Below are 23,305 nucleotides of genomic sequence, written 5' to 3'. Positions count from 1 at the left end.
CATAGTGAGTCTTTACATTGGCTTTAAAGTCTAGACAACACTGAGTCTCTCACTCACTTGCTCTAGTAAACTTAATGTGCCATCAATAAAGGAAACAGACCGTTACATTAGAACGACTGTCAGGGAGACTGTTCTGGTCCCACACAGTGAATGGAAGGTTACAATACACATCCGGCACTTACACACATTGGTTGAAGGCTACACAAATAATTTACCCTAAATGAAGCACTTTAACAATAAGAATTATAGTATCTGTGGTATAGACAATGTTGACTAGGCTGTGAAGTGTGCTTTTACTGAAACTGCATTTTTCTAAATTAATAGCTTTGAGAAAAAAACAACCTAACATAAATATTTATTGAAAAAAGGTCCTCACATGCAGTATATCCAAAACTATATTAACAAATATAAGACAATTATGCTGGGCTGTCAAACTTTATTGTGAAACATTTAAGTAATAAAATGTAAGTCACATACCACAACACTGAATCAAAGCTTTTCTATGTAAAAACAAAAAATGCTGGATCCTGCATTGTTTTTGTACTTTTGTGTGTGTGTGTGTGGGGGGGGGCATACACAGAGCAATGCTATTTAAATTGATGATGTTACAGAGATCATCGTTCATTGTGCCCACAGAGACAAAAAAGAAAAAAAAGAGAAAAATGATTCAACCTTACAAAAAGTTTTTTATTCAGAACATAGTATTGACTATATTATGCTGATTGGTCAGTTCAGATTATGACTAAATAATAATACTACTGCTGCATGCATGGATGCTCACAATAAAGAACTCTATTATGTGGTTTGTGGTGCATTATGTGGCTAATAGTTATAGAAAAACTGTAAAAAAATTAAACCATACCTGTTGTTTTGAACCTGTTATATTTAGATGTTTGTTTAGATGTTTACATGTTTTTTATGGATTACAGTTTCATAGTACTCTGTTGATTGCAGTCCATCTCAAAGACAAAAAGTAGTAGTAGCAATTTTTCTATATAGAATAACTTCTTGGTGTTTTTTATTTTTGGTAGAAGCATGCAGTGCAAATCAAATATATATTTAGCAGGTTGAAGCTGGTTCCACGCTGGTGTAAATGCTTTTTGTATGATAACAGCAAAACAATTCTACCAATGACAATGGATCTGTTTATCATGCTGACTATAGAAAGCTTAGCATTCCTTCTGTTAAACGAGTGTACTGTGTGTGTACTCTAAACTCGTAGTTTCACCATGCCCCTGGTGACAGCGTCCCAGTGAGAGGGGTCCCAGGCCAGGAACCAGCCTGTAAACGTGGGGGGCTCATGGCCTTGCTTCACCACCACCACAGGAGTAAGCTTGTCCCGACTGCTGGGGTCAGTCTCAATGTAATGTTTGGCTGCAGGGAAAAGAGAGGGAAAGAGAGAGAGAAAGATACTTTCACATGTTAACAGTGACCTCTTGTGGTGGTAAAAGATTGCTGGCTGTAAATACATGATGCAGATATACTTTTCTGGATATTAATCTGAGGAAGTTTTAAAGTTCATAGTTTTTCACCCTAATGTCTCAATGTTCAGTATATATAAGTGTAATGAATGTACAAGAAAATGTCTGCTGTCAGGCCATCTCAGTTAGATGTCACAGCTATGTCCCGGAAGTTAGTAACCCCTCTTGTAATTAAAATCGATCAATTCATTAAGGACTGATGATCAGCAGCACCTGCTGCAGCTCAACTAATTTCATCCTATGGGAGCAAGAATAAGGAACTTATTATTTATGGGTTTTTTTCCATTTCTTAATGACTATTTAAAAGAGGGGGCACTAACATTTGAACATGACTATAACATCTGCTCTGTATACTGTTCTGTTTTGATTTAATAAAGATAAGCACCATGGACTATAATAATCACAGAATTACCTGCACTATATTGACATGGCCACATGAGGGCAGCAGCTACAAAATTTTCAATAATCTTCAAAATTACAGTCTTCTTTCTTCTTAGTGATTTTGGACATATATTAACAAATTTAACACATGTCTGAGATTATTTCCACTCCTCTTCCACAAAGATCCTCAAGCAGTGTTCACGATATTTTTGAAGTGTTTATGTAGGCCTTTCAACTTTTTTTCTCGTGCTTTATGTGGTAACATACACTTCCTGGTTAGCTTAACCAACAAACCAACAAACCCTTACCAGATTTGACAGACTCAGTCCTCTCCACCTCGTTAGCATCCTTCCCAATCCAAACAAACACCTGCAACACAAGACAGTGTGAGTGGTCATTGAGTTTGCTCATAGGCGTCTGACATGCCCTGCAGCTCCGAGTGTAGGCTACCTGATCCCACACATCCAGCAGCATTACGTCATCTTCAGCCAAGTCATCCTGTGTGAACTCTCCTGGAACTTCGTCAATCTGTAACCAATAGAAATGTATCAATTTACAAACACGGAGAAACACTTGATCCTTTCAGCCATTCCGCTGAATAGTAATGCTTACTATGAATTTGCCAGTCTTGTTGGAGCATCCAAACAATCGAGGAGTGTGGGTGATAGTCTGTCTCTCTAGCCTCTCTGATGTCTGGTACTCCATCTTACCCCCTAATGTAGCCCAGAAGTTAGCTGTAACACAAAACACACATTTTTAGATACACATTTTCTATCATGATCTCTAGTTTGGTAGGCTTGCTTTGTTTTCATTGAAATCCTTGGTTTTTCACTATTACCCATTTTATTATTATCTATTACCCAGTCATTTTACTATACTTGTATCTTTCTTGGTTTGTTTCCTGTTTTACTTTGAAAAATGAATATTTCCTTCCCTCCGTTTTCCAAAATAACATTGTGCACACATCATCACTTTCAAAAAAGTTTCTGTTGACATTAACCCGCATAAATACACTCCCAAGAGCCGTCATGACTACGCCAGGCCTGTGGGTGGTGGTGTAGGATGAAGGAGAAAGCCCAGCAAGCCAATCAGAAGCCTCATTGACGCATCCTGGCTCTCTGTGTCAGAAGTTGTTCCAAAGTTGCTGAACCTGGAGACCTAACATGTCTCTGCTCCTCTACACAGTAAGAGGAGCTGTATCAAATGCAAACACATAAAAAGTGCTTACACCAACAGAAATGCAAACGCTACCTGGATTGCTTCCATTACTAGACTACAGCCTACTCTAGCAGCCATGCTACACAAAAAAGGTCGCACCAACTGACGCACAGACTGCCGCAAACTCTGTTTTTGTCTGTTTTTTGTCAGTTCACATTGAAACACGAATACAACGTTTTCCAAAACCTCCACCTTTGCCGGATTTTTTTAGAAAGATTCGTTTTCAGAGGCGAAAACTCAGTTTATGTGTAAATAAAAGGCACAAACGAAGGGAAAAGTCTCTGTTTTTCAAAATACCTGTGTATGTGTAAACATACAAGGGGATTTCGGTCTCAAAGTAGTGTCCTTGTGTGTGTTTTACTTGCTCCTGTGTTTCCCGCCTTATTGATTGCCTGCCTTGCCTTCATTGTTCTCACCTGTCTTGTTACCCTATTTGTATTTAAGTCTTGTCCTCCCCTTTGCCTCTGTCAGTTCGTCCTCTGTCATGTCCCTGTGTCTCCAGTGTCTCCAGTTTCCTGTCTTTTCTGTCTTTGTTTCTGGTTGGTTTGCATTTATTCTTTGGGTCTTTTGTTTGAACTTTTGGTTTTGATTGTTTTAGTGTGAATATATAAAGTTGACAAACTTTATATATATATGTCAACTTTATATATTCAAGCTCACTCTTAGTTTATCTGTCTTAAGTTTGTCTGTGTTTGGGTACTTAAACTAAACTAAACTAAATATTTGAATTGCTTTTTAACATAACTGGAAGGCTGGGACTGATACAGCAGTGAAAGTGAGGGGTTAACTCACTCTTAAATTAAAACATAAGAGGTTAGGTGAGGATCATAGTTTGTCTTGCCAATCGGCATTTTTGGCTACTGTGTATTCAAGTCCTGCCCCCATTAACACACTGACTGAAACATTAAACTCATGTTATGTTTTCTTGGTGAGGACGAGCTGACAGTTGCGCTGCCAGCAAGGTCTTCCTCCAAGGTTGCCTTCTTTGTAAGGCATGCAAGGGGCTAAAGCTAGTAAGAGTAGAACTGCAGAGTTCTGCACATGTCACTTCTTTTTGGGAACAGGAGAAGAAAACTAGCTCAAACTTTAACCCCTGTGTGAGTCCTTAATACTTATATAAACCAATTAAAACTGTAAAAACATAGAATCACTGACGCTTACGGTGGCTATTTATACCAAAAATAAGCAAGGATAATATCACAGAAATCTACTGTATGTGCATTATGACCTGGTTCTTGTCCTTCGATGATGCGTTTGCAGCTGCAGTTCAACACTTTACTCATGTACTCCGCCCCCTTTTCCTCTTCTTTACTTGCCCCTTTGCCTATCCACAGTAAGCCCTGTCCATCAGCCATCTTCAGAAGGAAGGCATCATTAGAGTTCAGATTGGTGGCACAGGCGCTAACCTGAAACACACAGGAAGACCAACATCTTTAGATAAATACAGTCAAAATTGGCATCATAATCATCATCATCACAATTACTTTGGTAAATACAGTCTTACCTCAGCAATCCTGGTGATGGTGCCCAGGTTCCGTCTGACCTGGAAGAGTCTGGTCAGAGGCGGGGGCTTTTGGCCTTCGAGGCGGGATGTACCATTCTTGTATACGATAAGGGGTTTAGATTTGAAAAGACTCAGAAGATGTGGGGGTTCTTTACCCTGACACACTCTGACCTAAAACCACAAGAGTGAAATAAAGTGAAACAACCCACACGCAGCCTATAAATGTGCTGCAAGGAAAACTAGTCCAATAAGTTTGGGTGATAAATGCTTGCACTTTTGTTTTCTTTTCCAAATAGGTGTGATTAACGTAGAAGTTTGTTTACAACAGATAATGACAGATGAGTTTCTGTTTTTCTGTTTCTGTTTCATACTGGTTATACCTGAACGGCGTTCCCTCCCAGTGAACGATCCAGGTCCACAGTCAGGTATGCAGAGGCTGTTAGCTCGTCCAGAGAGCAGCTGGCTCCCTGCCTTGGAGACAGATCAGTACATGTTTGTTAACACCATGTTAACAAACATGTACTGATCTGTATTGTTAAAGGCTGCCAACTCATTATAGGTTTTATATAGGTCGGTTTGTCATGGACTTTACAGTGGGTACCAGCAGCACCTGTTTTCAGTGCTTGAGGAAATTGTTTGGAACAAGCAAAGCTAACAAAACAATGTTAAAAGTCTTGTAGAACTTAGCACACTGCAGTTGGTGATAATATCCAGCTAACACTGAAAACATCTCACACACTTTTTATTGAATAGTTGCACCTGATAAATTAAGTCATATAAATCCTTGCAGCTGATGATCAACTGGAACATTATGAAAATTAAGTAGAGCTGATGTAGCTTGGTGCAGAGCATTGGAGCTTATCGCAAGAAGGAAGGAAGGAAGGAAGGAAGTCGCTGCTCTGATGGCTATGCAAACCAGTGGAGGAACTTAACAGTGTCATACCAGGTGTAGATAATCTGTCTCTTTCCATAAGTGTACAGGATGATGTAGCAGTCTCCTCCGTAGAACTGACCATAGCTTTGTGGGTCCACAGGTACTCTGCCGATGCTTTCCACCCTCCAGATCTGTAAGAAGCAAACAAGAAGATTTCAGTTTATCTCTGTTCTTAGGCTTCACACACTGCTTTCCTTTGTGAGACTAGCTAGCGTAGTAAGCCCCCAACACTGTGGTGACAAATGGAGGCTAAAAAATATATAATTAAAGAGAACAATTTGTAATTTGAGGTGTAATGTTTGATGGCATGGTAGTGCAATGGTTAGCACAGCAAGGTGGTTCCTGTTTCAAATCTGGCTGGGTGAAGTTTGCATTTCCCTATGACCATACTCCAGCTTCCTCCTACATACCAGAGTAGAGGTAGAGGTGCATGTTAGGTTAACTGGGGACTGTGTATGTTTTTCTCTTTTGTTAGCCCTGTGAAAGTTTGGTCACCTCTCTACGGTCTTATCTGGATAGTCTAAAGCACTACCATGACCCTGTAGTACAGGACAAAGAAGTTGGACCCAAAGATTCCCTCGATTTAAACTCTTGGACATGACTATGACCTGGATGAATGAGAGCATCCACAGACATATTTTCTCTTTAAAAGCTCTGAGATACTGAAGCTACTTCCGTCACGATGTGCTGTTATTGTACGTATTTGTGTTCACTGACCAAAGGGTCATTAAATCAGTGCAGAGGTGTTAGGAATTAATTCTGTGTAAAACAAGAATTTATATAGGCATAACCTGTTTATCTACTACTCCACCACTAAGAAAAGGTCCCTGAAAAGCAACATTTCTGCATTCTTAACGATGACTTATAACTATAGTTTGAGTTTTTATAAATACACAATGTTACAAGTCTCTCCTTTAGGTATAAATAGCATCAGTGTGGAATGGATAACTCCTTGCAATGTTCCTTCACCTGTGTGTTTCCACTCCCATCATCCACCATGTTGTACTGTGCAGCCATGTGGTGGGACTCATGGAGTTTGGAGGCATCAAACTCCACCTGTTGGATCCTGGCGATACTCTCTGTGATGAACACCTTTCCAAATCCTTGACTCTGGTCTCTCTCTTTCCAGTCCAGGAAGAACTGCTTAAATAAAGGAGTCTCTCCTCCCTCTGGTAACACCTGAATCTGCAGGACCAACAGGAGAAACACTACTAGCACTAAAACCATTACAGTGCCTAATGTTTTAAGAGGACTTATACGAGCCAAAAGTAAACCTGAGTGTTTGCTGGGTAGCCCATCTGTTTGATGAAGCTTTCTGCTGTTTTAATGGCCTCCTTTCTCTCACTTGGATTGGCTTTTTGTCCTGTGGAAGATAAATGAGATGAGATCAAACTCGCACAGACTGCTGTGCAGATACAATAAAACGATGAAGCTCTGACTGTCTGTCTCTGTACCTTTCCATACAAATATCATCCTGTTTTTGCCTTGATCCAGGATGAAGCATTCCTCAGACAGCAGGTCGCTCTGGAGGAATGGGTTCTCCTCCTTCACAACGTTCACCTTCATGGATCCTGACGCATCAGACACCTGACAAAAGATACATAATACGCTGTAAGCTCTTTGAAAGAAAGAATGGATCGGGTCTCATAAAGCACTCACACAAGCATTGTATAAAATAGGTATAACATTGTCTGGAATGATATCATGAATATATATAATAATATGTATGCATACAGAATATATGTGATGAAGTGTTAACTGAAATGATGAATTTATGGTGAATAAATTAGAATAATCTTGAGTTTAAATCGAGGCAACTGGACTCAAGGATCGTTTCTTGAAGACATTTCTCTGCTCCTCTGAACAGCTTCATCAGTTCAGCAGCACTAACTTAGTCACATAAGCACTTCCTGACACCACTTGTGGGAAACACCTCACACCACATACAGAAATCACAGGATTTTGTAAAAAGATGGAGAAGATCCGATCCAATCATTTGACGTCACCTCCTTGTTCACCTGCATCCGTACCTCAGAAGCCAAAGTCGCGACGGACAGTGTGCAAATTAGTGCACACAGACTTAGCTGGTCCAGTAAGTGATGAGTCTATTGATGGGTACAAACATGTGCAGTCATTTGGTGATGATTATTCAAATACAATGGCATCGGGCTTATGTGCAGAGACTTCCAGGTGCAGTTAAGGAGAAATGGCATCAGGCATGAGACATCAACCCTGTATTCACATCACCAGAATGGTACTGCAGAGGTGGGACTAGCATACTCTTTTTGAAATGGGCATATGTATGCTAATTGAAAGTCAGCTACCCAAATGTCTGGAACTATGCTGTTCAAACAGCGTTGTGAGACATCCTAGGGCTGACAGAGTCACACAGGAGGTTTATGAGAGCACTGAGGAGTCTCAGAAACCAGTGGTGAGAAATGACAACCACAAGGTGTTAAATCTGATGTGTGTGACCAAGTGCCAAGTGAGACATGCAGTGAATATGCCAGTAGGAGATATCTTATAAGAGAAAGAAGAAAACCGAGTCGTGGGATTTTGTAACTGACACCATTGTTAGTGATGCGATACATATACAGTAACTGATTGATCACAGTTACAGAGCAGTGGGTTAAAGCAATTATTGCCCGGGTTCAATGCTGGTGAAGCGGCAAAGCTCACCAAGATGGCTGAACCTTTCCTGACACCACCCATAGGCTTCTCAAAAACATCTTGATCATGGTGAACTTGCAATGACAGAATACTGAACATGCAAAAACGATGGACTGGAATAGTTTATCTTACTTTATTTAATTTCTTAAATATTAATATATTATATTGAGATTTGCTTTCCCTGCATTTTATTCCTGTATTACTTTGTAGGTCATTAATTAATATGAAGAGACAAATAATACATTTTGGTTCAATCTATATTCCATAATTGAGAGAATTCTATTGGATAAATTGAGTAACTAAAATAAGGGTGGCTGTGGCTCAGGTGGTAGAGCAGTGGTCCCCTGACCGTAAAGGTTCAATCTCTGGCAAGCATGCCGATGGGCAAGACACTAACCCTAGGAGGCTTTGTGTGGGCTTGTGTGAAAGAAAGTATAATGTGAAGTAGTCTAAAAGCATTGAGTATCTAAAAGTGCGACATAAGTACAGACCATTTACTAAGTCAATGTTAGATAAGTTTCCTTGTAAGCACAGTAATGGCTATCAGCCATCAAAATCGCTTTGTTCATTTTGTGGAATTACTGGTGTGTGTGTTTGTGTGTGAATACTGTACCATGTAGAGTTTAGCCATTTTTCTGTTGGACACATCTGCCTTCACATCATCATCATCGTCTCCCTCTGGAAGTGCTGGCTTGACTCCAAGAACCTGCAAGAACAAGCACTTTATATTAATTCTCGAGTGGCTACCTGATGACATACTAGTACACTTAATAGTATACTTATAGTATACTTAATAGTATACTTAGAGTATACTAAGCTTAACACTAAAGAATGCTGCCTCTTACTTGTTATTCCGAATCTTTGACCTAGAAGTTGTAAACTACAAAGTGGCCCTTCTGAACCTCTTCTAAAACAACTTTTATTGATTAGGCCATAAACTTTTAGTTCAGATCTGGTCAATGAAGAACCAGATATAATGCATGTATGTAAAATTACTATAGCACATTAATGAGACAGGACTTACATCATTTAAATTAGTAGGCTCCGTTCCTTCCTCAACAACTACCACTTCAGCACGCCCGTTCCTCTCATTGTCACGGATACTTCTGGCCACTTGTGCTGCCTTCAGGCGTTCAAACTTGTTACACATGGATCCACACCACTGGAAGATCGTCTACAGATAGGCAGAGAGGCACATATGAGGTCACTGCCTCTTTGTAAGTAATCCACTTTGATCAACTGTTTTCCTATCACAGATTGTCCTTACGCCACCGAGGTCAATGACGAAGCAATCCCCGCTGTTAAAGCTGGACCAGCTGAGGGGAACCTCAGTGGCCCTGACAACACGCCGACCCTTGATGTGAAGAAGTCTCTGGGCTGACAGGTCATTGGTGACCACATGGTTGAAACCTGAGGCCACACCTCCTGTCTGGAGGCAAAGAACACAGCATACAACATTGTCTAATCTCTCTCTGTCTCGTAAAGTTGAGTATAACAGTCAACAATAATCCATACTTGATAAGTGATTCCTTCTTTGAAGTAGCTGGTGAAAGCTGTTGACTCTGCATCCTGCAGCTCTCGGTACTGGACCGGCTTTCCACCCAGGTAGTCATCCAGCTGGATAGTAAAAATGGCTGCAGCAGTGCTCTCATCTTGGCTACACTCCTTTCCTTTAAGCATAGACACTAAAATTATTATAATTGTTATGAAGGAACGGTGTTGTAGATAGTTTGATTAATCGCTGCATATAGCGCTGTAGCGCACAATGATTATAATCTCATGGTAGGAGGAATCAGTCTAAAATGGGTTTTAAGAATTACAGTCTATAGTAGAAGTTTAAAAGATGATACTATGTCCTAAGGCTGATCCAAAGCTGAAGGCCCTGATGGCAAGAACTCAGTAACCTTAAGTCTTCAGCCTCAACTTTGAAAAAACCAGAAGAGGATCTGCCTATGTAAATACTGTCCCTACAATTTTCAAACATTTGTTTGGAGTTCTTTTGTTATTTAAAATTATTTGTCACCTTGGTTTGTATTTTTTATTAAAAATGATATGTGTGAAATTGATACATTGTTATTGATTGTTTATAACATAATAGTGATCACTGCTGGCTGGAGGGGGCCCTTGTGACCTTTTGCCTTAGGGCCCCTATGGACTCCAGAATCAACTCTGGACCCAGCTGTATTATAACGTGATATTTCTAAGTTTGTTAATACCTTCTTAACTCCACATTAATTGCTATTAGGAGTTCGAGCACATGTCTTCACGGGGGAAAAATACTTTTTAATAAAAGTGTGCACGGAGCGAGATGGAGAAAAAAAACATGCCTATGTTTTTGCTGCCTCAGGAAAGCAGCCTAAGGCCTGCTAACAGAAACACCTCTTTCACCTAAGGCTTATAATGAGCAGATGCCACATCATGTATTGTAATGGTATCATAGCCATTGAACTGTACAGTAAAGGTGTGTGTGTGTCTCACTTTTACAGTATTCTCCAAAATAAGAAGTCAACACAGGGTTTGCTTTAAGGAAAAGTGGTGAAAAGACTCACAGAGGAAGTATGGGAAACAGTTATGTTTAGGCCATCTGTTAGCAGAAAAGTGCAATTTTGGAAATCAGAGATATCCCAGCCATTTCATATGTAGCTTAAAAGGTGTTTTAGAAGTTTCTCTTTGTTTCAGATATTTGACAAAAAGGAAAACATAAATGCTGGTCATATATTAAACTGCAAATACATCCAGCTGGCAGATTAAAAAAAAGCAATACTATGAGTCAAAGGCAGTCAGAGGAAAGAAACATTAGTCACAGCATGCCGTAAAAAGTGAGACTCAAAGGAAAGTTAAAGTTGTATGCTGACCCTGGAACATATTATGGGTCATTTTTGGTAAAATGCCTCATTTAAATAGTGATCTTTAAAAACTCTTTGTACATCAGTGTTAGTTTTGTTGACGAATCATTTTCGTCATAGTTTTCGTTAACGACCTTTGTTTGCTGATAAAAATGAGACGATAACTAAATAAATAAAAACTACGCACGGTGCCAAAAACGAAGACGAAATGTATTGACACTTTCGTCAACGAATAAAAACGAGACGGCGGCAGAGAGCCAATCAGAAGTGACCTCTCTGCATAAGGACGTTGCCCCGCGATGCTGGAAGAAGGCGTACTCATGCATGGTAACACAAAACAGGAGAACAGACACACGGAAAACGTTTGATGTCAAGACAAACAAGACGGTTTGCAAACCGTGTGGAGCGACTATCAGCGGTAAAAACACAATAAATGTGAAGACGAGTCATCTTAACTTCTGTTCAAAGATACACGTGACAAAATCTATAAATGAAGACACTGCTGATGGTTTTACAGCATGCGCACTGTTTCTAAGTTGTCACTGAAGTGTTTTGCTGTAGTTATGGAGTATTCATGAAGAAGGTCATGACTGAACAGTGTATTCAGGGAGAGCAGCTCACTGTTCACTGGTTCTTTTGTGAAAAGGTAATAGCAATTAAATATATAGTTTGTTTGTTTCAAATAACAAAAGTTAAAGCTGTGCCTGTTTTTATTGCACTTCAAACCGTAAATATTTCATGAAAAAATATATATCATAGAATTTCAGTCGACTAAATCCACGGCAGATTTAGTCGACTAAAATTATTTGATATTTAGTTGACTTAAACTAGACTAAAAGTTAAAAAATGTTGTGACTAAAACGTGACTAAAAACAAATGACATTTTAGTCACAAGACTAAAATAAAAACTAAATCCGAAATTGCTGCCAAAATTAACACTGTTGTACATCTGTACTGCATGCTGTTCAGAGGAGGGGGGGGGGGGGGGGGGGGGACTTGTGGTTTATGGTTTGAGAGGAAGTCACGTGTTAAAACTATTTTTTGCCGGTTTTCCATCAGCTCAGGTTTTGGTCACATGACAACCACAAAACTCCAGAGAGATTTACAATTATTTAAAATTCATTCCAACACATGCACTTTCAGTTTGTATTGAATGCCTTAGCTTCCAGACTTAAGGCCCATTTTCAAGCTGCTTGTTTTCACATACAAAAAATATATGTCAAACAATCAAACTATGACAAATGAACAAATAAAACTGCTGCACTTCTTGACTCTTTTAAAGTACATGTTAAGATTATGATTGAGGAAACCTTTATTCGTCCCACAATGGAAAAATGCGTTATTGCAACAGCATAGATACAGAAACCATAAGATAAGATAAGATAAGATAAGATAAGATAAGATAAGATAAGATAAGATAAGAATAACTATATACATTATACAAAAAGATACCAATAAAATATACAATGCTCTTATGTAATTTAGCAATCAGCTGTTAGGAATTGGTATTTGCCCCTAAACATCTGACTCTACCATTTCCTCTTAACTAATGGAAAGCATAGCCATTTTCCACATGCAAAAATGTCTAGATAACATCCACAGCATCCATCGTCTCCGATGGACGGCTATAGTCCCAAGTGATGGTGTTAGTTTAGGAAAAAGAATGATGGTCATATGAAGTGAGCGGCTACAGAGAGATTTCAGCATAAGTATTTAATGTGAAAATGCTTGCTGGTTTCTAACCTCATGTTGTCTGACACAGTGTTAGTGAGTGACAGCAGTGTCAGCAGAAAGCTCTGCTGTTTAAACAGTATTTCTCTTCTTGTGGTCCGGTGTGACAGAAAATGATTGGATGGTTAATGAATAATGCTGATGGGCTCTTTCGATGACAGTAAAAGCACTAAAACATGTTATTAGTATTGACTTGTGCAGGAAGGAAGTGCAGCCATCCACCACAGACTGCACAGTTTAACCTCAGCTACAGCACAGTAGTCAAGTGTGGAGTGTGTAAAAGGTGTGTTAAAATAGACAACATGAAAATAATAATGAAAAAAAGTTTCTTAAGAAACCCATTACAACTCCTGCTTTCAGCTTCTGCAGATTGTTTCCTGCTGATGGTTAATTATTTCAAAGTATAAGCGCCTGTAGTACAATATATCCTCAAACATCCTGCATGCTCATCTATTTCCTCAACATACTAAAGTCTCTTATTAGTTTTCTCTGATGCTCCGCTCTGGGGCAAATTACTTCAATCTTACTGGAAACCAATTATATCTACAATCTGACCCCGCAGAGATAAAGAAGTCATGTCAGTCTGTTACAACATTCAGGTTCAGAGAAGAGCCGCCCTGCACTGTGGGGTGTGATACTCACACATACAGATGCACTGTATGTACATATATTTAAGGTCATATGAGACATATGACATATGAGGTTAAAAAGTGTCAGATGCTATTTAAAAAAATATATGTATGGGTTATAGACTTATATATAGAAAACGCTGAAATTCAAATACAAAAATAAACGTGTGGCTCATCTTTTAACATAAGGAGTTGTGCTCATGATTTTGACTTGCATATTTTAATCAACTTTTTCTGAGATGTTTTATTCACTTATAATTAATCATATTGATATTTTTACTATAGGTTTATATCATATAATATAGCAACAATAGAGTGATATGTATGGCAGTATCACTTTGAATATAAGGGGATATGTGTCATGCATTTGATTTTGGGCATGCTCATAATTACAGTAACCCTTCTGTTACTGAATTAATTTTTCTCACTACAATGACCTAAAGTATTTGCAACACAACATAACACAATTTATTTATTTTATTACTTTTTACTGCAGTACCTTAAAATCCAACATGATCTTTTCCAAAAATGTGACCAAGCAGGAGAATCTAATCAAACATATTTGTGTGTTTTTGGGAGGTCTTCTTTAGAAACAGTTTAAAAGGAGCAGAGTGTTCACAAGAGGAACAGATGTCTGAGCTTGTGTCTCTACAGAGTGACGTTGGATTTGCTGATAGTTTTACTGTTTTTTACCAAAATGACTAGGGCTCCTTATTTCTAGTGTGACCCAGAGAGCCACTATGGTCTTTCCTGTGCTTTGGTAAATTGTGTCACTAAAACACACTAAATGTGAAAGCAATCATTAATGATGTAGCTATAAGCTATAGCTGTAAGCTATAGTCACTGTTAGCGAAGGATTAATCCACATTTGTGGTGCTCTAGTGAGTATGTGGGCCAAAGGGAGTCTGTGTGTTAATAACTGGTGTGAGTTTGTCACCCTTTTCACCTAATTTTGACCTCTCAAACTATGAACTTTCCCCAAGATGAACAAGCAGCTTTGTGGTCACCACCTGTGAAAGGAAGTGTTACTATACCTCACATCCACTGGACAAAGTGTTCAGACATATAGGTCACAAACTAACACACCTTTGTAATCCATTACCCCTTGCATGGTTTAGGACAGTTAGGACATAGCAAGTGAGACCCTAGCTATTCAAATTACAAATATGTTTCCTTTACACTTTTCCCTGATCGAAATGGAAACCAGCATGTAGTAGGAAAAAGGATGTGCCAGGCAAATTTGATTAAAAGGTGTCAGAACACACAGCGTATCAAAGTTCGTTGTGTAGCTGCAGACCAGTCAGAGTGTCCATGCTGACCCCTGTCCACTGCTGTCTACAAGTCAGACCATGAAGATTGCCTGATGTGATGAATCACATTTCCTGTGAAATCACTAGTGAAAGACCGTCCCTTCTACACAGAGAGGAACACATCCACAACAGAGCGGAGCCATGCCAACAGCCAGTGTGGGAATTGGACCAGAAATAAGTGTGTCCACAAAAGATTAAAGTGATGGATAATATTAGAGGACAATTAGTCTGTGTTCAATATAAAAAAAATACCTGCTGTTACATCACTGGAATAACTGCATGCCGAGAATCACTGAGTGAGTGACTAGTCAGACTGGAAGCACGAAGGATAAGTATTACTTCTAGGTAAAAATGCTTGTGTCCTAATGATCTTTGATCACTATAATAAACTGCATTATCTCTTCCCGTCCATAGGGCACCTCATAAAAGCTTCATAAGAGTACCCTTGGAGCTAAATCTATGACACTGGAGGATTAATGTGCTTCTTTAGGCTGTGACAGTTATTCTGTCCAGGTATTCTAAATGGAAACATTGGACCTAAGCATGAAGATGAAGAGCTGTTCCCACTTACCAAGCCAGTAGTGCAGGTGGTAAAAGCTGCTGTTTTTCTGTTTAACAGTGAAGAGAATGACATAAGCATCCCCTGTATAAAACCTTCCATGCAAGTTTTCAGGTACAGGAACCAGCTCCAACTTCTCGATCCTCCAAATCTGCAGGCCGGCTGTCTTGCCCGCTTTGATGAACTCTTTGTGCTGGAGCTCCATAATGCTGCTGTGGCTGCTGCTGCTGCTGAGGGCTCAGAGTGAGGATCACGGGCGAGGTGAGAGGAGGGTAGGAAACACACACTGCTGCTCTGTTTCTGACTAAGTGTGTAGAGGCAGTGTTCTCGCTTCTGCTTTCTCCAGACTTTAAACAGAGTGGGTGTGTCCACATGCTGCCAATGTACACACCACAAACCATCATCACACATGAATCAAGCTGTTTATCACATAGGCACATAAGCAAAACAACAAGTAAAGGCATAGCTAAAATGGCAGCCTTGGTTTTATAAAAGTCCATTTTATATATAGTAATATGCTGCAAACAAGTGGTCAGTGTGAATAACTGCCAGCAAGGCCAGTTACTATAGACTGTACTGGTGTACTGCATCACATTAAACCAGAGTATGTTGATCCCTGGTGGCCTTTCCCTACCAGGACATGATGTGTGTCTCTGATGCGTTTGTGTGAGACAGAGCTGCACCTATGAGAGTGCTAGACCTGAAAACAGCTGCCAAAGCTAGTCACTAGCCACTATGTGGCCTGTCATCAACCAAGACAAAAACTGTGACTGTGTATCATCTTCAAGTTGTTATAACTTCAGTCAGGAGAGACATTTATTTCACAGAAGTTAATTTATGTGAATACACCAAGAGGAAATGTGTTTTGACCCATGATGTCATCATGATTGGACATCCATATGTCATTCTGTCAAAACAACGTGAGGAGTTAAGAATTATGGACAATTTAGCTGTCTTCTTGGAAACAGCCTTTCCTTGAATTACCTTTGGTCCCCTCTCCAGGTTGATACCAATGAAGCACCTGAAATCAGAATAGTCAGATAGTATGATCAGAGCCTGAATGTAGTCTAAAAGATCTATTTTGACTTTTGTAACATAAGCTTATATGAGTCATTAACCGGTACTGATATCATTAGGTAGTCTGTGTAAGATTACAGCTTGATTTTATCAGACATTTCTAAATGGCAGAATTATTTTGCACTTGAGACAAATACAGATTACAGATATGGGAAGATATTTTGAATATATTCAGTACAGGAACATCATACTGTAGAAGTATCTTACTGGATAATTCCTTTCATATAATAGGCCTACTTACACATATCATAAGTTGTCAAGCTGCTGTAACTTTCTTAGTAACATCATTGTTGTTCTGTTTTTATTTGAGTTAATAAATTGCACTTTAATTGGCATCCCTCCCGTTTGGTGTTTTGTTTGTCAGCCTTCTGTGAGCCAGGCGTGACATTTATTAAACACAGAACAACATACATATATAGATATAGGAGCATGCAAATAACAGATATAAGTAAGAGAAAAGCTATTCTGAGCAGATGATCAAGTTTTAAAACTTTATTAATTTTCCCACAACAGTCACTATGTCAGTACAAATAATGTCCAACAAAATGTTTAATGTGGTGGAAAAATCAAACATAAAACTTCCACGTCATCTCTCACCACTTCACACATAAAACAAGAGTGAAATGTTAGATTGTTAACCAAACACCAACAACAGGAGTGTGTTAGAATAAGAAAAAAAGCTAAGCACTTATCTCCCTGAACTATTCAAACCTGCATGAAGACCCTATAAACACCATTTCATAGTATTTACACAATGGAAAATAGAAATCATGCTAAACATGATAAAAATATACAATATATGTTTTTAAATTCCAAATTATATCTGGCAATGAAAAAATATATGCCCTTTTAGAATTTCATCAAGATAATAAATTAGTTGGTATGGACAAAATATTACTCCTTATTATTCATCATTATTTAAGTTAGAAAATAAGAGCTGGATTTCTCAGTTGCTGCCAACAATGGTAGAAAAAATGTGATTAGTGCACACAAATGTTAAGTTATATTTAATTATGTCAGTCACGGTGGTAAAATCACAGGATTCCCCAAAAAGTATCAAAAAGCAAATCAAATAATTATAATGATAATAATAAAGAGCTCAACATGGTTTGTCACCCTAAGGACTATATAATAATGATAATAAGTAATAAAAATCATAATAATAGAAGGTTTAGTTCTGTCTGCCATCCTGCTCTGTGTAGCAACAATGTAGCCGTTTATAGTTTGTCAGTTGAGTTTTATGAAGACTCAAAGTTAAGAGAATAAAATAGCTTACTAATGTTTGATCTTGTGTCTGAGGTGCAAACATCAGGTTAAGATTTCGGAGACCAGAGATAACTATATTAGAAAATGACGGGCACTAATCATAGCAATGAATTAGCTAACAACATAACAACCAAATTCTACACAAGGTAAGTGAGCAGAACAATGAGTTAATGTCAGAATCATGCACAGCACTATCTGAATACTCTGAATACAGTCCAACACGCTGTGATGCAGAAAGAGTTTATAGAAAATATTCATAAAATTTTAAAAGAATTATAAAGTGCATTATGATTTGAAATCTGTACTTTTTTCTCCTCTCTGCTCCTTCCTATAGCTTAAGGAGTACAACTGGTAATACAGAAATCATAGACAACACAAAGAAAGATCTATAATGACAGTGTTGTCACAATAACTGATGTGACTATGTCAGAGTGTTAAGTCAATTATTCTGCCATCTCCTCAGAAACTTACTGGTGATGTCACAGAATGCTTTTTTTATTTTTTTACAGTCCTTTGTTATTACAGAATAACAAGATGACTGTAAAATGACTGTCTGGTCACAGTTGATTTTAGTGTTTATTATTATTGCTACACTGACTGAATTATAATAGTGTAGGTGTACTTCTGTTTGCTGCAGTTAGATTATTAGAACTTTGTTGTCTTGAGATAGCAGATAATTCACATGTGACAACTAACTTAGACAAAATGTGACATGTAAACACCATGTTATTGTGACATCAGCAGTTTGTTAGACACCACAGGTAGAGGAAAACGCAGTGGGCCACTGAGGCTAAGTTTGCAGATCCATCGTGGAGGACAGTGGGTTATGCAGCAGTATTGGGAACATTGAATGGTTTGTTCATCCCTGTAATGGAAGTTGTGTTCCCTCCACAGTCCACATACTGGTACATCTCCTGAGACACCTGCTCCGCATGGCCAAAGTATGTAGTCGTAACAGTCACTCTGGGTGAGAGGGTGAGAAAAGGTGAGGATACACACACAAACACACAAACACACAAACACAGATAGATAGATAGATAGATAGATGGATGGATGGATGGATGGATGGATGGATGGATGGATGGATGGATGGATGGATGGATGGATGGATGGATGGATGGATGGATGATGGATGGATGGATAGATAGATAGATAGATAGATAGATAGATAGATAGATAGATAGATAGATAGATAGATAGATAGATAGATAGATAGATAGATAGATAGATAGATAAACACCACTTACTGCATCATGACAACAATGTTGTGGACCTTGATGGTTTGCAAAGTGCAGTAGTCACTGAAAAAAAATAGTGCATCAGCAACTTCAACACAAAGAATCTTTTACTAATATAGGATATGAATAAAAATGGGAGTGTATAATGGGGACAAATTCCAAAGCAGAAGATATGTAGTTGTAACCAGCACACCATGGCCATTTTAGGGTCAATTGCAAACTTTGCAGGCTTTATCTAGGAGGAACAGGTTGTTATTGTAGAGAGATATGGAGAAAATGTAACTCATGATGGTTAAAAAATTAATTGCAGCAAATAAGACCAGAGAGGCCTGCTGGCAGAAAAAAACTGATGTTAGAAACAAGAAGTGTATGTAGGTGGAAATCACTTTAGATTATGGCTAAATAAAAAATTCATTTAATCAACTATATGTCAAGCTGTTTTAAATGTTTTAAGTTTTAAAACACAACTTGATGGCCTGAAGAGAACTGAAGTCTATTGAATAACTCTAACCCTGGCGTAACTGCAACGTAGCGACTGCCTCTGTGAAACGCTTCCATTATAGTCAATAAGAGTATTTACACAGAAGGGTAGCTATGCGCTGCTATGTGAGTAATACACGGCAGTTCTATTTGAGATGTGTGGCGCCCAAGGCGCATCTATTTGCACCAACTACATGGAGCAGAAAAGAGTGAACAAAAGAGTTTCCAGTGGCTTTTCATAATAAAACACTGTTTAGACACAACCGACAGAGAAACACAGCCACAGCCATGTACGAGGAGAGATTCCGTTTTAAAAGTAGAGAAACAGCATTTTATATGACATAACATGCATTTTATACAGACAACATCAGAAAGGAAAAGGCAGGGAGAGAAGCAGCAACTGTTTTCAGAGTGGAAGGTGAAAAGCTTCTCTGTGTGTGTTGATGGAGTAAAATGAGTTTTCAGTAACTGCTCTGTAACCCAGCCTGATGTAGAGAGGACATTACCCATCAGATAAACAGGCAGATTACTACGTGACTTTGTGAATCTCACAAGAGTGTGGAGGCAGCGCTACACACTGAAATGCTCCTGGTGTAAATTGATGTTGTGAGAAAGATGCGCGTATTAAGTTAACTCTACGCTTCCGCATGATGTGTAAATCTGGGGTAACACTTTAAAAGACTTACTACATGTAGCTCATCTCATCTGCGATGATGGTGGCGACCATATAATCGATCTAAAAACAGATATGAAGCATCTTGATTCATCCACACGTGAGACTGTTTAACAGGTGAAAAGACACTAAAGTGGAGCTGTACCTGTTTCATGTCCAAAGGGCTGATGGCAGTCATGTTACTAATGCGAGATTTACCGATCACCGTCTTAGCAAACTGCACTTGAGCTGTGATGTTAGCCACCTCCACTGAGTAGTAGTTATTGTTGGTGATGTTGAGCGTGTTCTAGATAGACAAACAATTGCACAAAACCAATAATGACTTTTGCCTCTCATGTACCCATTTAAAAAAAGCCAGGCACTTAATTCTGTAAGTGAGGTGGAGGCTCACCGTGATGTTGAGATAGACGCTGCGTTTCTCTTGATCATAACTAACGAAAACTGACTTCACCCCAACATAGGACACGTCAATGGATCGAGGGAAGAGGAAGAACACAGCCAGGCTGGATAGTAGCAGGCAAACCACCACTGATGCTGTGACATACAACTTCCTGAGAATTACACATACACTAAGTTACTACTCACAATTCACTTAGTGTAAATTCTCAGTGATAGGTCTGGAATCCCTTCCTGTTATAACCAGTTCACTCAGTACAAATGCTATTATACCCATAATATATATATAATAACCATTTATCTAAAATAGATAGGCTTTATGCGATGACTTGCTGCTTGCGTTACTTGACATTTAGCAAACCCAACAACAGTTGCTTAGTGTTTAAACTTGTCTGGTTGTTGCTCTGCCTACATGCTTTACATTTCTGATTAGTTGTATGTCTATCTGAATGTGTCCAGAGAGAGGTTATTTTGCATCCATTGGTACTACCCAATGGAAATCCAATTCGAATTTACATAGGCCAAAAAAGCAACTAATTTTTTTGTATAGGAAAGAAAAAGTATTTGGATGTCTAGGCAAGTTATTACGCCTGTGCTAATTATTGTAGCTTGTAAACTATATTGTGTTAAAATCCAGCACACAAAGACAATTGTACTTACGTCCTTCTGGGCCGCAGCCTTTGGTCACTGTATGGAATCAACGCCACCAGTTGATTTTCTTGGCCTAAAACAATGGGAACAATGGCATTACTACAGCAGATTATCACAGGATGATATATAATGTGTTATATGTGGTAGACTTTTCAGGTCATTAACATCGCTAAGTCACCTCTGGGAATCCTCCCTGTGCCTTGACACGTGGGACATGTCACACTGTCCCGTCCTGTGAATTCCACATAAGGAAACTGGGAGACGTCGCCACTTTTGCCATCTTCATTCTGGGCGTCCTCTAGAGGAGATGTCATGCTGTCCTGACTCTTATCGTGGCCCATGTGCTTAGTGAGGTGGGAAAAAGACTTCCCCATAGTCACAACTGGAAAACACAGGATACGTACAGTGGAATCGGATACTCATGCTGGAAGAATTAATCTGTAATATAAGGGCAACCGAAATAGGCTAAAGTTTCAGTCAATCATTTCTTTGTACAATGTTTCATATGTAAACATATGTAAATCACAATTAGCAGTGCATGCACATAACTATAACTTATCACTAAACAATCAACCCAAAAATAAACTAACAATGAACACACAGTAGAGAAAGTAGTTTATTGGGCCGTGATGCATTCAAGGATTAGAGGTCAATGAAAGCATCAGGTATATAATGCGGCTGGCTCATAACAGCAACCGCTGCTCCTGATAACATTTTGCCTAAAACCCTGATTACATTTATCACTTGAAACTGTCAATCAACAAGATTTTGCAGACTGTGTTTGCCCCAAGAAAGCTGTATTTTTATGGACATTTTAACTTGTTTTAGTATTATTAATATATTTATATATTTTTTAATTTTATGTAATAAAATTACTACACAGTTCCTATTACAATATATTGTCTGTTATTAGGGGTATTTAATGCACTAAAATTAGGATTAGGCAATACATCAGAGCTCCTGATAATTTCTTACGAAAGCAAAGACAAACAGTTTAGCGTGCATCACTGTATCTTCTAGACATAAGTGGACTTTGAGAGTTTCTTATCACAAAAAGCTTAATCTGTTCTGACAGATTTGAACTGTGAAAGCAGCTGAGTAGGAATTTAGTCAAGACTGACTGTTTACAGCAGATTAAACGAAAGTACATCACCACTGTCTAATGTTTTTTTTCGCTGTCTGGCCTGCTGTTTGGATGTGAAATACCAAATCATAGTGACTGAGCAGTGTAAAAATTCTAGAAATAACAGTAACAGTAGATGTAGTTTAATAATTCAACGCCAAACACCCCTCTTATGCTAAAGATAACAACACTAGCTCACAACACTAGCTTAGTCTAGGGCCTACAGCTAATTCTCTTTAGCAATGGCCACAGTCAAAAATGTCAATTTGTTGACAATGAAGATATACAGCTGTCAATATTGAGGCACTAATAACAACAGATATTAGACCGAAGTGAAAAGACAAGCTGTCTAAATGCCTCTTTAAAGCAAAACGTCATCGGTCTGACAGTTAGCCTGTCACTCGGCTAGCTTACAGCTACTACCCACTATCAGCCGTATGAATAGCAGCATAAGAAAAGCCCTAAAGCTGCTTTAGTGTCGCAGTTTGTTAAAATGTGTAACGACTTAACTGTCACAATAAAACGCGAGTAACAACGGGACAGACACAATTACCTGAATGTGACTTGTTTAGGCTGACAGACTGTGGTTACTGCGAACGACTCATCAAGTTTTGTTTATCCTCCCGTAGCTGACATGCGCAGATCTAACGTAACCATAGAAACCCCGAAATGCCATTCGGGCTGGAATAGAACAAAATAGAATTCATTTTAGAATAACGTCAATACGTCGTTTTGTTTGTTTTATTTTAAATGAAATTGATCCTTTGTCTTTAAACGTACTATTTTCTTATATCCTAATATACTCTTAAACTTCCTCTAATCTTTTATTCTGAAGTTGTCACAGTTTTGCATATGCAGTGTCATATTTAATCCAGTAGATGGCGGTGTTTGCACATGGTTACTCAGCAGTAGTCCACTAACAGCGCCATGCTTACAATGAAATTAGATGTTACAATTGTAGGATTTGAACATGATATTAAAACATCAAAAATAATAAAACTAATACTTTTTATGCACTACATTTTGTTAGTTAATAGTCCACAAGGAACCATTTTAATGTTTAGTTTCCCCCCACAGTTGTAAACAGATGATCATGAACACTTCTAGGTTGCTCCTGATAGAACAAGTGACACAACAA

General features: G+C 38.6%; 2 protein-coding genes across 3 annotated transcripts; both read right to left on the bottom strand.

Annotated features, from left to right (window-relative positions):
- Positions 1 to 419: 419 nt before the first annotated feature.
- On the bottom strand, positions 420 to 15,570 carry scin (scinderin). Of its 2 annotated transcripts, XM_028399228.1 has the most exons (16): positions 15,276 to 15,570; positions 9,704 to 9,858; positions 9,456 to 9,617; positions 9,213 to 9,362; positions 8,802 to 8,894; positions 6,973 to 7,105; positions 6,793 to 6,881; positions 6,488 to 6,703; positions 5,528 to 5,649; positions 4,965 to 5,055; positions 4,585 to 4,755; positions 4,309 to 4,486; positions 2,475 to 2,596; positions 2,313 to 2,390; positions 2,171 to 2,231; positions 420 to 1,374 (listed from the first exon to the last, which is right to left on the bottom strand). In XM_028399228.1, exons 1-16 carry the CDS (start codon positions 15,466 to 15,468, stop codon positions 1,211 to 1,213), a joined length of 2,178 nt encoding a protein of 725 aa, XP_028255029.1. In that variant the 5' UTR covers positions 15,469 to 15,570; the 3' UTR covers positions 420 to 1,210. The 2 variants fall into 2 exon arrangements, with proteins under 2 accessions (XP_028255029.1, XP_028255028.1); XM_028399227.1 differs by having other exon boundaries at positions 2,171 to 2,390.
- A 1,247-nt stretch (positions 15,571 to 16,817) lies between these two features.
- On the bottom strand, positions 16,818 to 22,823 carry tmem106bb (transmembrane protein 106Bb). The gene is made up of 8 exons (XM_028400628.1): positions 22,721 to 22,823; positions 21,223 to 21,426; positions 21,054 to 21,117; positions 20,389 to 20,548; positions 20,143 to 20,283; positions 20,011 to 20,060; positions 18,854 to 18,907; positions 16,818 to 18,569 (listed from the first exon to the last, which is right to left on the bottom strand). Exons 2-8 carry the CDS (start codon positions 21,416 to 21,418, stop codon positions 18,431 to 18,433), a joined length of 804 nt encoding a protein of 267 aa, XP_028256429.1. The 5' UTR covers positions 21,419 to 21,426; positions 22,721 to 22,823; the 3' UTR covers positions 16,818 to 18,430.
- Between the last annotated feature and the right edge of the window lie 482 nt (positions 22,824 to 23,305).

This window comes from Parambassis ranga, chromosome 2 (assembly GCF_900634625.1).
Source record: "Parambassis ranga chromosome 2, fParRan2.1, whole genome shotgun sequence".
Lineage (NCBI taxonomy): Eukaryota > Metazoa > Chordata > Actinopteri > Ambassidae > Parambassis > Parambassis ranga.
The sequence above is the reverse complement of the archived record's forward strand: the minus strand, read 5'-3'. Positions and strand labels throughout refer to the sequence as shown.

Excerpts from the sequence above, each read along its gene's own strand:
- tmem106bb (XM_028400628.1), bottom strand. The coding sequence starts at position 21,418 with ATGGGGAAGTCTTTTTCCCACCTCACTAAGCACATGGGCCACGATAAG. Across the intron at positions 21,118-21,222 it reads CACAGGGAGGATTCCCAGAG|GCCAAGAAAATCAACTGGTG; the intron begins GTGACTTAGCGA and ends CCATTGTTTTAG. Across the intron at positions 20,061-20,142 it reads GCCCTTTGGACATGAAACAG|ATCGATTATATGGTCGCCAC; the intron begins GTACAGCTCCAC and ends ATCTGTTTTTAG.
- scin (XM_028399227.1), bottom strand. The coding sequence starts at position 15,468 with ATGGAGCTCCAGCACAAAGAGTTCATCAAAGCGGGCAAGACAGCCGGC. Across the intron at positions 5,650-6,487 it reads ATGGGAGTGGAAACACACAG|ATCTGGAGGGTGGAAAGCAT; the intron begins GTGAAGGAACAT and ends TGCTTCTTACAG. Across the intron at positions 4,756-4,964 it reads TGGGAGGGAACGCCGTTCAG|GTCAGAGTGTGTCAGGGTAA; the intron begins GTATAACCAGTA and ends TTGTGGTTTTAG.